The 13818-nt window shown below is 37.7% G+C and overlaps 1 protein-coding gene across 1 annotated transcript; it reads right to left on the bottom strand.

Annotated features, from left to right (window-relative positions):
* Positions 1-467: 467 nt before the first annotated feature.
* LOC115675344 (protein fluG) lies at positions 468-13218 on the bottom strand. Its single transcript, XM_030597948.2, has 18 exons — positions 12906-13218; positions 11988-12239; positions 11523-11590; positions 11310-11425; positions 11123-11228; positions 10595-10751; positions 10419-10514; positions 10154-10202; positions 8792-9057; positions 7499-7671; positions 6599-6719; positions 6471-6523; positions 6261-6390; positions 5272-5417; positions 4709-4897; positions 3659-3891; positions 2116-2258; positions 468-949 (listed from the first exon to the last, which is right to left on the bottom strand). Exons 1-18 carry the CDS (start codon positions 13077-13079, stop codon positions 887-889), a joined length of 2535 nt encoding a protein of 844 aa, XP_030453808.1. The 5' UTR covers positions 13080-13218; the 3' UTR covers positions 468-886.
* Positions 13219-13818: the final 600 nt, after the last annotated feature.

The following is a 13818-nucleotide window of genomic DNA, read 5'->3' as shown; positions in this document are numbered from 1 at the left end:
CTGACTCGATCCATCAAAATGATTGGATACATTCTCACGATTAAATGGCTTTAGAAACTGAAAAAGAGACCGGAGATTAGTAGACGTCAAGTTCTTTCGCATTGTACATTGGTATTGGTTTTTGTTTATTTTGCGAGGTTCGTCTGACCTGGTACGACCCTCCTGCCTTTCTAGCATGGAGTTGAAGATTTCATGTTCATGCTCAGACATGTCAAAGTTCAATCATGTTTCCAGTATTTAACGTAAAAATAGGGTCAATGAGTAGAGGAGATGCATCATGAAATTCTCAGAAAACATTATTTAAGAGGATAAACGAAGCCACCTGTACACAGTAAGAGCAAGCTCATCTCTTGAATTCACAGAAATTTGGGAAAAAAATTGCAGCACAATCATATGACCTCCAGTAATTTATTTTAAGGTTCTGGTCATCGTCAATATTATGACATTCTCCATGTGCAGAGAGGTGATTGCAAAAGCGTTCCGCACAATCCATTTCTACACAACCCAAAGCAAACCCTGTACATTGTGGAGCTATTTTTTTGCCGAAACAGAGAACGGAATGTTCAAGAGCATGCTCATGGGTATCAGATGCCAAGAAGAGAATGATGAAAGCTCAAAAAAGAAAAAACCAAAACTAATTTTCAGCACAAGCAGCAGCAGTACGCACCAGAAGCACAGCTCCATTGTTAGATGGCAATATAGGATCAAAAAGATCTTAGCAGGACGTGCCGGAAACTGACTGGAGAATCTCGGAGCACGACATAAACTGATAAGGCTCTCTTATTGAGCTAACACTGTTAAATGTTCACATAAGCAAGAGCTGCAGCTCAGTTCATCTGGAGAGATGGTTGTTCCTGATCTCCAAGATATGCGGACAGTTTTCAGGTTAATAACGGTGTATAAGTTGCTTGTATGCATCTTTAAACTTTGAATAGTGTTCAATCTCCGCCTGCAAAAACATATGCATCTTCAGAACATTCATTGGGTGCAGTAAAATACCCAATTCATTGTGCATCTCTTGACACGCACAACAGAATCAGCCAAAACAAATTTACAAGCCGGACTAGCAAAACTAAAATTAGATTGTCATGCTGATGCACAACTCTATTGGAGTTGTCAAAATGCATACCACTATGGGAAGACGCACATTTTTCAAGATCTACATCACTCAATTCTCCGTAAGAAAGGATTTTCCAGTGACCTGTTCTATGAGACTTCCCAATTTATCATTAGCTTTAAATCTTTTCTGATTTCAAGGTTGTAAGAGGGAGGCACCCCCTTAGTGCTCTTTAATAAACTTACATATCCCAACTGGAACAACACGCACGCACACATCCACGTACAATGGCATTTCCAGCAATGTCAAATTTCAACAAATTCCTCATTTCTAAAATAAAAAAAAAACGAGTTCGCATATAGATAGTTATTGGATTGTCAAATAGAGGACATCTAAATCTGAAAATATTCACAGAGTAAAGGCCAAGCTAGTTGTAACTAACATATTTTATTAGTTGAAGTAGGCATACAGATTATAAGAGAAGTAACATATATGACAGGTTCAAATGAATTTTGCAGGACCAAGGAATGATTGCAGCATATTATTGATGATTGCTGTTTGAAGAAACATACTAATAAACAACCAAATTAATAAATAGATAAAAAGCAATTTCAGGACTACTCACTAAAATTCTGCAACAACTGTTTTCGATTGTTTTAGCTGTGTTTTGCGTCACGAAGAAACACGCCATAACTTATTAAAAGATAAAACAGAGCCTACCTAAGTTCAGCCATAAGCATATCAAAGCAATTCCAGTAATTTCATTAACCAGATATAATGTATAAACAATACTGTCATCAATATTAACTTTTCCTACACAAAAATAAAAATGAGCGAGTAATGAGCAGGCCTTTGAGTGTGCTTCACAATTGTTTATGACATTACCAGATAGGAACCATGAGATAATATATTCGTAGGAAGAAACAGTTTAAGCATTGACACAAGAAACTTTCTCAAGAATTCATTAGTACATAGTAGGTAGCTTTAGGTTTTAGATAAGTAATCATGAACATTTCTAGGATTTTAGTCAACATAAAGAATGGATACACCTGACATACCTTGCGAATTCCAGTTATGGCCGTCCAAAGCTTCTCACCAAGGAGATCCTTAATAACACTGTCCTTTCGGAGAGCTTCTAAAGATTCAGCAAGAGATTTAGGCAGTCTTCGAAGCTTCCCGTCAAGGCTTGATGGATTAGTGTCTGTCTCATTAATGCATTATTGAAGCGTCAGTTGATACAAGGAATTAGACTGTAAAATTGACCAAATAAAAAAACAATTTTAAGTAGGAGTTCAACTAATTTCAAGAAAAAAAAGCATGTCAATGTCTTGGAGTTTAAATGATGCAAGAAATCCACTACGCAGAGGCTGGTTGCCAAGGGATAGCAAAGACTTTTCATTCAACCTTCCTCTAGACAATCGGAGGTAAGTTTGCAGCGGCAAATGCGCCTTTTGACCCCCAGGCCTCCAACATTTTAGCAGCATCTTATAGGAGATTAAGAACATCAAAAGCAACTAATGAAAAACCAAACAACCTTTATCTACATTACGACCAACTAAGGCTGACAAAACCATATTCCATGCAGCGCAACTCTTACAAGTGAAGCCAGTTCTTTCAAAAGCCTTCACCAAGCTATGAATTGCAGCAAAACTGACACCATTGCAACTGGAACTGTTTTCTCGTGGATAATTTCAACATCAGTGGAAAGTTGTAGGCCTCATTGAAAGCATCACATTGGGTATGTAGGGAGTCGGGACATATTATATTTTTTTGATGAATACCAATTAACACTAAACAATATGACCAAAAAAAAATCAACACTAAACAAGAAAAATAGAAAGTGATATACATCACACTATCCCCCCGCCCCCTCCACCCACCCCCCCCACCCTCCTCCCAAAAAAAATGAAAATAGCACCAACTATTATTGTTAAAATTGAGTGCACAACCTTTTATTCTGAAAGCTTGAGCTGTTCAAGACAATGAATATTACGTTTTTTAAAACACTCCAGGTTACTCCCCCCTCGTGCGAAAGCTGGTAGGATGATAAAAGTCTCAAGTACGTCTGCCCTCCATGTTAGAGTTTGGTGCAGAACCATTTGTTCTAAAAACTTACACAATTAGAGAACATTGTAGGTTATATTTTTATACCTTAACAGTTGCTAAATTAGTAGGATAAAAAATGCCCAAGCTTTCTGAAAACCCAAAATAAGGGCAAGACATGGTACAGTAACTTTGAGCTCCAACAAACAACAATAATGGTAATCCCATGGAGTTGGTTTACTAGTTAAGAATTGAACATGTGTGTGTGAATTAGGCTAAGAGCACGACACATGTTGATTTTACATATCATCAAATGTTGGGCCACCACTTGGCTTCAGCATGACTTAATGAAGTTATCAAGATTTTTCAAGATGGAGGTTCACCTACCTAGAGTGAGTTTCGTTATTTGTTACAGTAAAAAAACAAGGAAATTGAAGGTAGTAACAAGGAACATAATTCTTAGACAAGAACTGAACGTTTTTATATTAAGTTCTTAAGATAATAAAAAATAAAAATGAATAAGATCACATGACAAGAACAAGAACTATATAATCTTACCAACAGGTTCAGGCAATAAAAGATGGTTCCGTAGCCCATCAATACCAGCGGCAATTACAGCAGCCAAGCCCAAATGTGGATTTGCACACCCATCAAATGATTTAATCTCGAAATTGCTCACTAAGCCATCTGTTACTCCAGGTGGGCATGCTGTCCTCAGTGGAGCTTCTCTGTTTTCCTTCCCCCAGCATTGATATGCACCACTCCACGTATTTGGTTGTATTCGATCATAGCTACATATCACAACCGTCAGTATAAGTATGAGACAATAATCCATGAACATTTCTTTTCTGCCAACTACAAGAAACTAGTGGCGAGATTAGAATGCAGATGTTCCCTCCAAGGTGAACTTAAAACAAACCAGTATCGGACCTTTTCTCAGTAAATTCCCAAGAAAATTGTTTCAATGACGTCAGAGGTCTTCATGGTGTCACAGACTTGACCTTAAGCTTCTTATGGACAGATAAGACAAGCATCATGATGTTGGTGCACATTGACAGTATCCTTAATGATCATTTATGCTCAATTTTTCCTCTGGACTGATCATGACAACTAAATTCAGACTGAAGCTCATTTACAGGATATGTACATTTCAAGTTGTTGTTAGACAAGCTTCAAGCAAGAATCGTGAAGAAAGAACCTAGACCATGTTATTTGTTTGCTTTTTGGCCATCAAGAAGTTGAATCTTATTAATCGAGTTACTTTTCTAGCCAATGTTATTTCTGCTAAGGAAATACCACCATAGTGATTTGAAAGGAATTGTTATTCAGTTTCCACCTGCCAAAAGTAATGGCTTCAAAGAGACCAGTTAGAACTAAGTTTCATTAGTGACGATATCATGCATATGCAAATCTCTTCTTTAGCAGCAGTTGGAAATTGTATTTGTAGAACTAAAAACAAGCTATTTTGCAGCCGAGACAAACAAAATGACAATTAACATTCCGAATTTCCAAGTGCACACATCTACTGAACTTAGCCTCAGCATTCAATTACAGACCTCTAACTACAAAAAAACAAAGGCACCAGAAAACATTCAGTAAAATGGCAACCTATTAGGTACTGGAGCAGTAATTGCCAAAATAGAAGGGAGATGATATAGGACCCCTGCCATGAACTCCTCCCCTATGTTGGACATGCCATGCCATGACGATCCATCAGATGCCATGAAAACATTTTCTCCATTCTGCCACAGACTTAAGTGCACATGGGATCCAGAACCAATATCATACAAGTTATACCTACAAAATAAGAACCATTTATTGTACTCATGTAACATCACTTTACCATCATTATCTTTATTCTTAAAACCATAAAACAGCTGTTTTTTTTTTTGAGGGTGGGGGGGGGGGGGGGGGGTGTGGGGGGTGGGAGGTGGAGGAGAATGATGGAAAGGATAGTGAGACATATTAAACTACCTTCGACTTTTCAATAAAACATAGTCTTTACAAGTTATTTAATGGCTTATGATTAGTACACTTAATGAATATGGTCATTAATTTATTTTAAAGATGTATGTACTTGAGTAAGATGTGTACTTTTAATTTCCTGCCTAAAGCTGACAGACCAATGAAGCATCTTCGATTATTAAAAAGAATAGAATAAAACAACCTACTTGGGAACAAAAGTTGCTAAGAGGCCGTGTTTCCTTGCTATAGCCCTCACAACTTCACGAGTGAAAATCAAATTGTCAGCAGCACTGTTGCAGGGCTTATGCCCGAGAGCCATTTCAAACTGGCCTTTCCCAGCTTCCGCATGCAACTAAATATATCTCAGAGAAGACATTCTAGTAAGAGCATTGCGATTGTTATAGCACAAACATGCACCTATGTAGCAAAGGCAAATGTATGGAAAGAGATCTAGGGACAGACAGCAAACGCACCAGCAGTCACCAGTAAAGTAACATGGGACCTATTTCATGCAATGTCACTTGACATTATACCAATCAGAGATGAAAAACTGTCAAAATGTAAGACAAAATAAGCAAGCACTGGCAAGTGGCAATTGAATGACACTCAACATCATGGTGCCTCTATTATCTGAAAACCACTATGATAAACCCCAACAATTTGCAAAGTCTTCCTGGTTTTAATAAATAAATGGGTGTAAAATAGTTATGGTTGCAGTATTTTTTGCGTGTATTTTCTGTAGAATCAAGGTTTTTTCTTTCATCAGAAAGCTGCGATCTGCTGAATAAAAGAGGAAGTTCTGAGAACATTAGGTGGTTCTAGCTCTACTGAAGAAAAAAGACGTTCATGCTTTCTATGCACAGAGTATGAGAACGCAGTATGCCTATATACAAATAAGATCCTTTCTCGTGTCATACAGTATAATATATTAATTTGGAATGTTGGAAAAGATCTCCAACTCCAAGTGTAATATGCCTACACAAGCCAGAGGCTAGGGGCCGGGTAGGTTAATATCCCAGTCAAATTTGGACACATGGCTGAAATGTTTAGTAGGTTTAAGATATTTGGGTCAGAAGAGTCAGTCTTTCATTTCAATACAGCAAAAAGGCTAATTATAACACCGAGCAACGAGCAAGCTCATTTCTACATTGGCACATTGTCAATCAGCACTGACAGCCATTGCTTAAAGACGTACCTGTTCAACTGGGATATTCAAAGAACTCAGTGCAGAAAAAATCTCATGAAATATTGACCTAGCTGCATCGTATCCTGATGTAGAACAATACGGTGTTGAGTCCACTGGCAACCAGTTTTCGTTTCCTTCCCTGCGCAACTCAAATGCTTTTATATATCATGTCCTGCTGCAGAGCCGTTTGGATGTTAAAAGTAATGATGCCGAAAGTACCTTAGCACGCTCTTCAAGAGATAGAACTCATTTTCGAACCCTGCATTCATCACCTAAAGGTACAGAGTTTGGATTATTCATCACTTATAGCAGCATTACAAACGAGATTGAGAGTCCATCTGCCTTACCAAGTTAAATTCATCTTTCAGAACCCTGGAAACCCTTCTTAAGGCCTCTCTAGGGCAGAACGCCCAAGCTTCTCCAGGTCTGATATGCATATCAGCCAAAACCATTTCCTCACGTGGCTCCCTATTGGGAAAGTAAAGAGAAAAATATTAAATAAGAGATCAATGTACTAACAGTATTCATATCACGGCTAATAACAAGCCGCTAATCACCAAACATAAGTTTAGCACGCATCAAAATTTCAGAACATTTTGCACATACTGCACAAAAGACTCACTTTTAAATGAGATACATTCAGTTTCAATGATCTTACATGAAAGTTTTAGATAAATCTCCTTTATCTTTACCTCACGGTCGATATTGGAGGAGGAGCATACGAAAATTCAACTTACAAAATCTTGAGAGAAAGGCAGAATAGCACAAGCCCGGGGTGTGAAAGCTATTTGATGGCAATCAATCAATGTACTGTTGTCCGCTCAGTGTTAATTATCTTTTCTTATCTAAAAATATTAGCCTTTTATTTCCTTTTTGGAGAAAAGAAAGGGTTCATTTCATGTAATATAACTTACTCTGTCATAATTTTATATCCTCATAATTCAGGATTGTCCCCTTAAAAATCTCCAATAGATAAGGATGCCATCCATGAGCACTGTCCAACGATGGAGTGACTACCACGCCTCACCATTTACCAAGCCTAGTTAAGCATGCTGTCATGATTCATAATTTGGTACCACAGATAGAAGTTTTCACAGTGATAAACGACTTCACAAGAGCCAATGCCAATATAAAGCTTAAGCAGCAAAATGAAAGGAATTTTCAGATGAAAAAGAATATCTACAGACGAAACACATTATTATAACTATACAATGAAGAGATGGTTGGTAAAAAAAAACTGATCATACCATGGAATTTGCCATTTTGTTAACAAATCAGGTATTAATCTGATCTCACCCACCCCAGTCAGATTGGTGTCTTCAGCAGGACCATCAACAAATGAACACATTCCCATACATGCATGAGTCAAGCCAACTCCATTCTTCACAACAACATCATTGAAGCGTTTTGCGGGGACAACCTGAAAATATCACGAACAGGAGTTAGAGAAATTAATTTCAAACAGTGGCATGTGTAGGATAATTTTTTTTCCAAAGAGAAACGGTTTATCAACTTATGGCCCTAGATCAAGGAAAAAGAACTGGACCAGTTCTGAATCTCTTGGACTTCCAAAATTAAGTTACCTGAATATCTAACAGCCTTATTTCAATAATTTGGTCAAGAAACAGCTTAACAATCCAAGACCATATAAGTCAACAATGATGAGAGATGTTAGCTTTCCCTCATTTTGTCTGTAAAATAAGCAGCCTGCCTTCTTGATTAAGAGAGACCAAAAGCCGGTGGAGATTCTCTTGCTCATTTAGTGTAGATATCAGTGTGCAGTCATCTAAAGATAAGATGCAACATTAAATGCTAATGCATAATAGAGACCATGGTATAGACCAGACAGGAACAGGAGAATGGCTGTTATTAAATAATGAAGTGCTGCATTCCAGCATCACAGTGATGCACAAACATTGCAGTCTTCAAAAAAATTGCTAGGAGTAACTAGTGAAGGGACTTGCAGAGTATGTAAATAATACGAAAGGCAGTTTACTCTAATTCAAGTTGAGGCATCGGAACGCTCTACAAGGCAACTTTGGCTCAAGGAAGCTGCACATCAATGGCAAATTCAACAGACAAAATTCTAACTTTTTTTTATCTCAACATACAAAATGAATGTGAGACTACATCTCAACTTTCTCCCTTGCATATAAAGACAAGACCTATTTTACGGCAACATCACCAATGCATATGACAGATTTGAGCAGATGTGAATTAAATAACGAGCAGGATTAATCGAAGTCCACATCTCAAAAGTTGTTCAGAATTCACCAAAAGGTACACCTGTTGCATCACTATCCTACAGGTAGAGCTTCATGAAAGAACAGAAACTTCCCATTATTTGTTGAAGAACCACTGTTATCAATTAAACATCCCATTATTTGAAGCCTACACCGAGTCTTAATCTAGTGTACTGCATGGAACACCCAAACTATTGAAGTTTCTAAATGGTTACACTTCAACAACCATTCAAGACGAAGTTGAGCAATTTTGTTGTGGAGAGAGAGAGAGGGAGAGGGAGAGAGAGAGAGACTCACACGACATCTGTGCTGTCCAGAAGCATCAACCCAGATGATGCGAACAAGTGTGGTGTCAGACATAGAAGTATTATTGATCGTCAAAATGGGCAAGGAAGAATGCTTTGAAACAAGAGATTTAGGGGCTAAATTCAGTTTGTAGAATTCAGTTGCAGTTTTCGCAAATATGTCTTGCACCGCTTCAATAGCTTCAGGAACTGACAAATCACTGTCAGCGCATGCATCACATAGAATGGAGAAGACAACTTCACGCGCTTTTCTTGCACCTATAGAAATAAAACCACAAAGTGTAAGAGAATGGTCTCTAGAGGACAATATGAGAATTTATCTTCAATAAAACATTTCATCAGTCCTACATAGCTCTCAGAGAGAGGCTTGGTTTTTTCCACTTAAGGATAAGTGAAAAGTACTTTTTCTGCTTTTCCGCCAAAATTACAAAATATTAGCCAGAATTTAAAAAAATTATGAAACAACTATATGTGAATCCATGTGTTAACATTTATATGTTAAGAAAGTTTAAAGTGTTTCAACTTAAAAAATACTAAAAGTGCATCCGCTGCAAGATTTAATTCAAGCGAAAGTAAAAAGTCAAAGTCAAAGTCAATCAAGACATGCTGATTCACTTAATTAATGCCATTCATTTATATTATGTCTAACTTTTACATAGAACGAATGAGGACAGATGTGCTAAAAAATACAAGATTATTTATCAAAAGTTCATTGATTTCAGCAGAGCTTTTCAAAATATCAAAATTATTTGACCATCGAGCCAATTATTCCATGTGGAAATAATTAGATCATATTAATTATCCGAAAGGTAAAAAGCAAGAGCCACAAAGATCCCAGGATTTCAACCATAGACAACAAACTGAGTTTCAGTTAATAACGTGAATCTCGATGTTTAGCTATGTCATCATTTTCAGTGGACCAAAAATCCTCAGAAGAGAAATCACTTGATCTAGAGGAACGAGAGATCTGAGTTGCCAATCATGGATAAGATATGTATTTATATTAAGAGGCTACTTGTGAACAGAAAATTGTGAGTTATGGAATGTCTGTCACATTAACAATCTTCATATACAAATAACAAGATCCAGACACCAAGCAAGATTTTGTTTCTGTTGCACTTTCTTCCCTCAAAGGTCAGTCTAGTTAAGCTGATAATGGACAGTTTTATCTAATAGTTTTTAACCTCCAGTCAGGCTTAACTGCGACATCAAAACTAATGAAAGTAGTGCATAGTCACAATTGTTCCATGGATTGCAGATCACTAAAATGTGAGACAAAAGGTGACTGCAGTAAGTTTTGCAGGAAAATTTAACAATTAAAGCATTGATAAAAGTGAAAATCACTTCAACAGACCTAAGTAATAAGTTTCAGGACAGGCATAGCCATCGGTGCTGAACATCACCTGCATAATTGTATTAGTAAATGTACTATTAGTCCAACGAAAAAAAGTACACATAGTTCAGACTTACAACTGATTTATAGAGGAAAAGAATCTTGACATAGCTTAAAGGAAGAAGAAAATAGAATAACATCTGTGCAAAACATTAATAAAATGCCCAGGCACACTAAAGTTAACCAAGTGAATTCATAGTTTTATAGGGTCCAAGCCAAATAATACCTTCTTTATTGAAGCCAGATCCAAAAGCTCTTTGACTGAAGATGTCATGCCATGCACACTAAGATGTGGAACTGCCAGCCCAAAATCAAGATATACCTAAAAGCAGCACAATATAATGTGACTCTAAAATGTGAAGGAAGTTTAGTATGCACTTTTCTGAGGGTCAGCAAATTCACCTGATGATAAACGGAGGCCAGATATGATGCTTCCCTCGAAAATGGGTATGAAGCATGCAAAAGGACGATACGGCACCTGGAAAATCTCTTGTCCTCAAGCAGAGTCCTTAGATGAAGGGGATTAGCCAGGCGGAGATCTAAATCTTTGTCTCCATATCTAGAGACGAATGAGCAAAAAAGGGAATAATTCAGTCAATATAGACAACCTATACCACAGAAAACATGCAGAAATTTAAATGCTGTATTTGACAACTGATATGACAAAATAAGCAATTTGTCATGTCTCAAGGTTCATGGGTAAGTTGACAAAGCGAAAATTCCCACAGCTTCATTGAAATAGCTTCAGCAGGTATAGAAATTAGCCCTCGATAAAAGTCTACTGCAAAAAGAGATTAGCAGGTGCTTGGAATAGTGACATGATTGTAGTTTTTTCACCTTCTTTCTGGAAAAGCTATCTGATTTTAATTAATCATTTCCCAACTTAATGAACCAAGCATTCAGGCCATTCAATTATATAGAAAATATTACCCAGTATGTATCTGCAATGGAAGGTCAAAGTGCACGGCAATCTCCAAACTATGTGTCAAGACATAGTCAATGAAGTTTTTGTTTGTTATGCGGACAGGTTTCCCAACTGGAAAGAGAAATGATCAGAATGTTTGCTTTTTCTTCCTTGTACTCTTTCAGACATGGTAGACCACATTCATGTACTCACCGCGCAGAGTATGCTGAAGGCCTTCCTCAGCATCTATGCTATTAACGTTTGTGTCGATATCTAGACCACTTCGGTATGCAGCTATAGTTTTCAATCCATATATCTCACGAGCAACTGTGACAATGAAGATTCAAGGGGAAAACAGAAGAGAACTAACCTTTATACCAGCAAAGGACAAATCACAGATACATTCAAAACTAACAAAAAGGATATGAAGTTAGCCTCTCTTCAAAGATTTTAGTGAACGAATCCAAAGTCCAAACAGATCCATCTGGCATCTCCTGAGAAAATGAAAAGATTATAGATTCAGACAATCGAAAAAAAAAACGAAGAAAATTTCCACATGATCGACGGAATTTACCAAATCTTTAGATAAAACAGCTGTGGGCAACTGGTAAAGAAAGAGGAGAAGGAGACTGAAGACCGAAGTAAAAGGCTCCTCTTAACTAGAACAGTTTATAAAGATGCATACAATGAATCCAATATAAGTGGCTTTTCACTTTTCGCAAACCTGGTTAACATAGAAAGAAAAAAAATGATGCTCCCTGTTTTCCTTAAATAGACAATATGATAAAAGCATCGGAGTAGAATGAAACAGTAGAAAGTGATCCATCGAACTAATAAGTCGAGAAGTTACAATGGACAAACAAGTCAAAGTCATGAAACAGCATTTCTTACCCCATCAAGAATCTCCTCTGCCAATCGTTCAATCCTCAATATACGGCCAACAACTGGAACCAAACTCTTGTGCCACTCCAGGTCATGCTTTTTGTCCAACTGCAGTCCATCATCAATTAGGACAGCAGATATTCTCGCAGCTTTGAAACATATTGAGGAAATGGACTGCAAGCCTGCAGTTCTACGATATTCTTCGACTGCTCTCAGAGATGACTCTGTGCCATAGAGTTTGGCGATATCCCTCAGATTTCTCTGAATAGAGAAACTGGAGTTGTTATAATGCAAAGTTTTGGGGGAAAAGAGAAGTCTCATTATTCCCAACAAAAGCATATGAACAAAGACTTTGACATTCCTATGAATGTCAAATAATGCCCACTTTTTCTTTGCATGTTATACACAAAATTCATGTCAAAAGTTAAACTCTTATGAATCCGTGTATCTATAGTGCTTGTATCAAAATCTTGTTAGCACCTTCTTTCGTTGCCCATCAAGGTAGGAAATAATCTGAACTTCAAAGGGTTTTTCGTTCTTGAAGACTTTAATGTAAAGGTTAGAAGAAACTCAATTAAAAGTCCACGGAAAATACATTCGACATCCAATTCAACCATGAACTTCAAAGAATTAGCATCATCCTGCTGAGTGCATGCACGGATTGTGGCACAAAACAAGTGAATAAATGAATTGCACCGCGCGAGTGCGAGAGACCAGAATGGAGGTATCTAAACTGAGCCAGGATACATCAATCAGACTAACAGAAGACGAACAGAGCAAAAAAATGAGAAAAAAAAAAGCGTCAGACAATTCAACTGGGATTGCAGAACAAAGAGGTCAGAAAGACAGAGAGCGCCACCAAAATGAAGCAAACATGAAGAGAGAGAGAGAAAGCAAAGCGCATGAAAGGATGGAGAGGAGGCTTACCCTGTAGGAGAGGGAGTGAGGCGCGAAGGATAAGGCCTCGCCTTCGGCTTCGGTGAGGCATTTCGCGAAAGGGAAGGTGGAATCGAGAGCCACTATGTTGTGCGCGTGGCCGTCCACGAGCTCCACCTTCTCCACTGCCTCTCTCAGCTGCTGCAGCTCCACCTCCATCTCCATCTCTCTCTGTGTGTGCTATGGAGATCGTCGAAGGGAGATTGGACTTTTGCAGAGGATAACGAGGAGATTTGAAAAGGTAATGTTGACTTTCACTTCTGGTTTGGTAAGTGAGAATCGTTTTGTCTTCTTGTCGGTGCACAGAGCTAGACGTGGGGAAGGTAATTTCATCGAGGTCGACTCGAGGATTGCGAGGGATCCGTTTTTTAGTGATTTTCTATTCACTTATTATAATGGGGTGCCAATGGATCTGGTCACATGTGTCAATGGATCTGCATATCGTGTCTCTGTTGATACTCAGTCCGAACAGTATGGAACCCGAACTGAAATTTTTTTCGGTTTTGACACTTCTAGAGTTCGGTGAGCTGTCAGCTAATTTTTTTTTTTCATTTTTCACCTGTTATGTGTAATCTCACATTCGTTAAATATGCGATTGTAAAGTATCTGAAGTATGTTGTTTCCTCCGATCAATTAACTTAAACTTTCGTGTTTCGCGAAATTTTTGACATTTTTGGAAAATCTTTTTCAACAAGTAATTTTTTAGAAAAATAATAATATTTTTCGGTGCTTGACTGAAATCGAAAATGAGATGGGAATTATTTTCCGTCGTTTGGAAATGAAAATCTGCTTTTATTTTCTGAATAGACATGCACTAACAAACGCTTGTATAGCAAGGCATATACACATTCTTTTGATGCATTAGTCTATTTTAGGAAACTTGTAAGAGCATTTTTGGATATTT

This window comes from Syzygium oleosum, unplaced genomic scaffold (assembly GCF_021117445.2).
Source record: "Syzygium oleosum isolate NSW1041296 unplaced genomic scaffold, Sole_v2.1 Sole_v2.28, whole genome shotgun sequence".
NCBI classification, from domain to species: Eukaryota; Viridiplantae; Streptophyta; class Magnoliopsida; order Myrtales; family Myrtaceae; genus Syzygium; species Syzygium oleosum.
The sequence above is the reverse complement of the archived record's forward strand: the minus strand, read 5'-3'. Positions and strand labels throughout refer to the sequence as shown.

Excerpts from the sequence above, each read along its gene's own strand:
- LOC115675344 (XM_030597948.2), bottom strand. The coding sequence starts at position 13,079 with ATGGAGATGGAGGTGGAGCTGCAGCAGCTGAGAGAGGCAGTGGAGAAG. Across the intron at positions 4,898-5,271 it reads TTAGCAACTTTTGTTCCCAA|GTATAACTTGTATGATATTG; the intron begins GTAGGTTGTTTT and ends CTTATTTTGTAG. Across the intron at positions 950-2,115 it reads CCATAACTGGAATTCGCAAG|GCGGAGATTGAACACTATTC; the intron begins GTATGTCAGGTG and ends ATGTTTTTGCAG.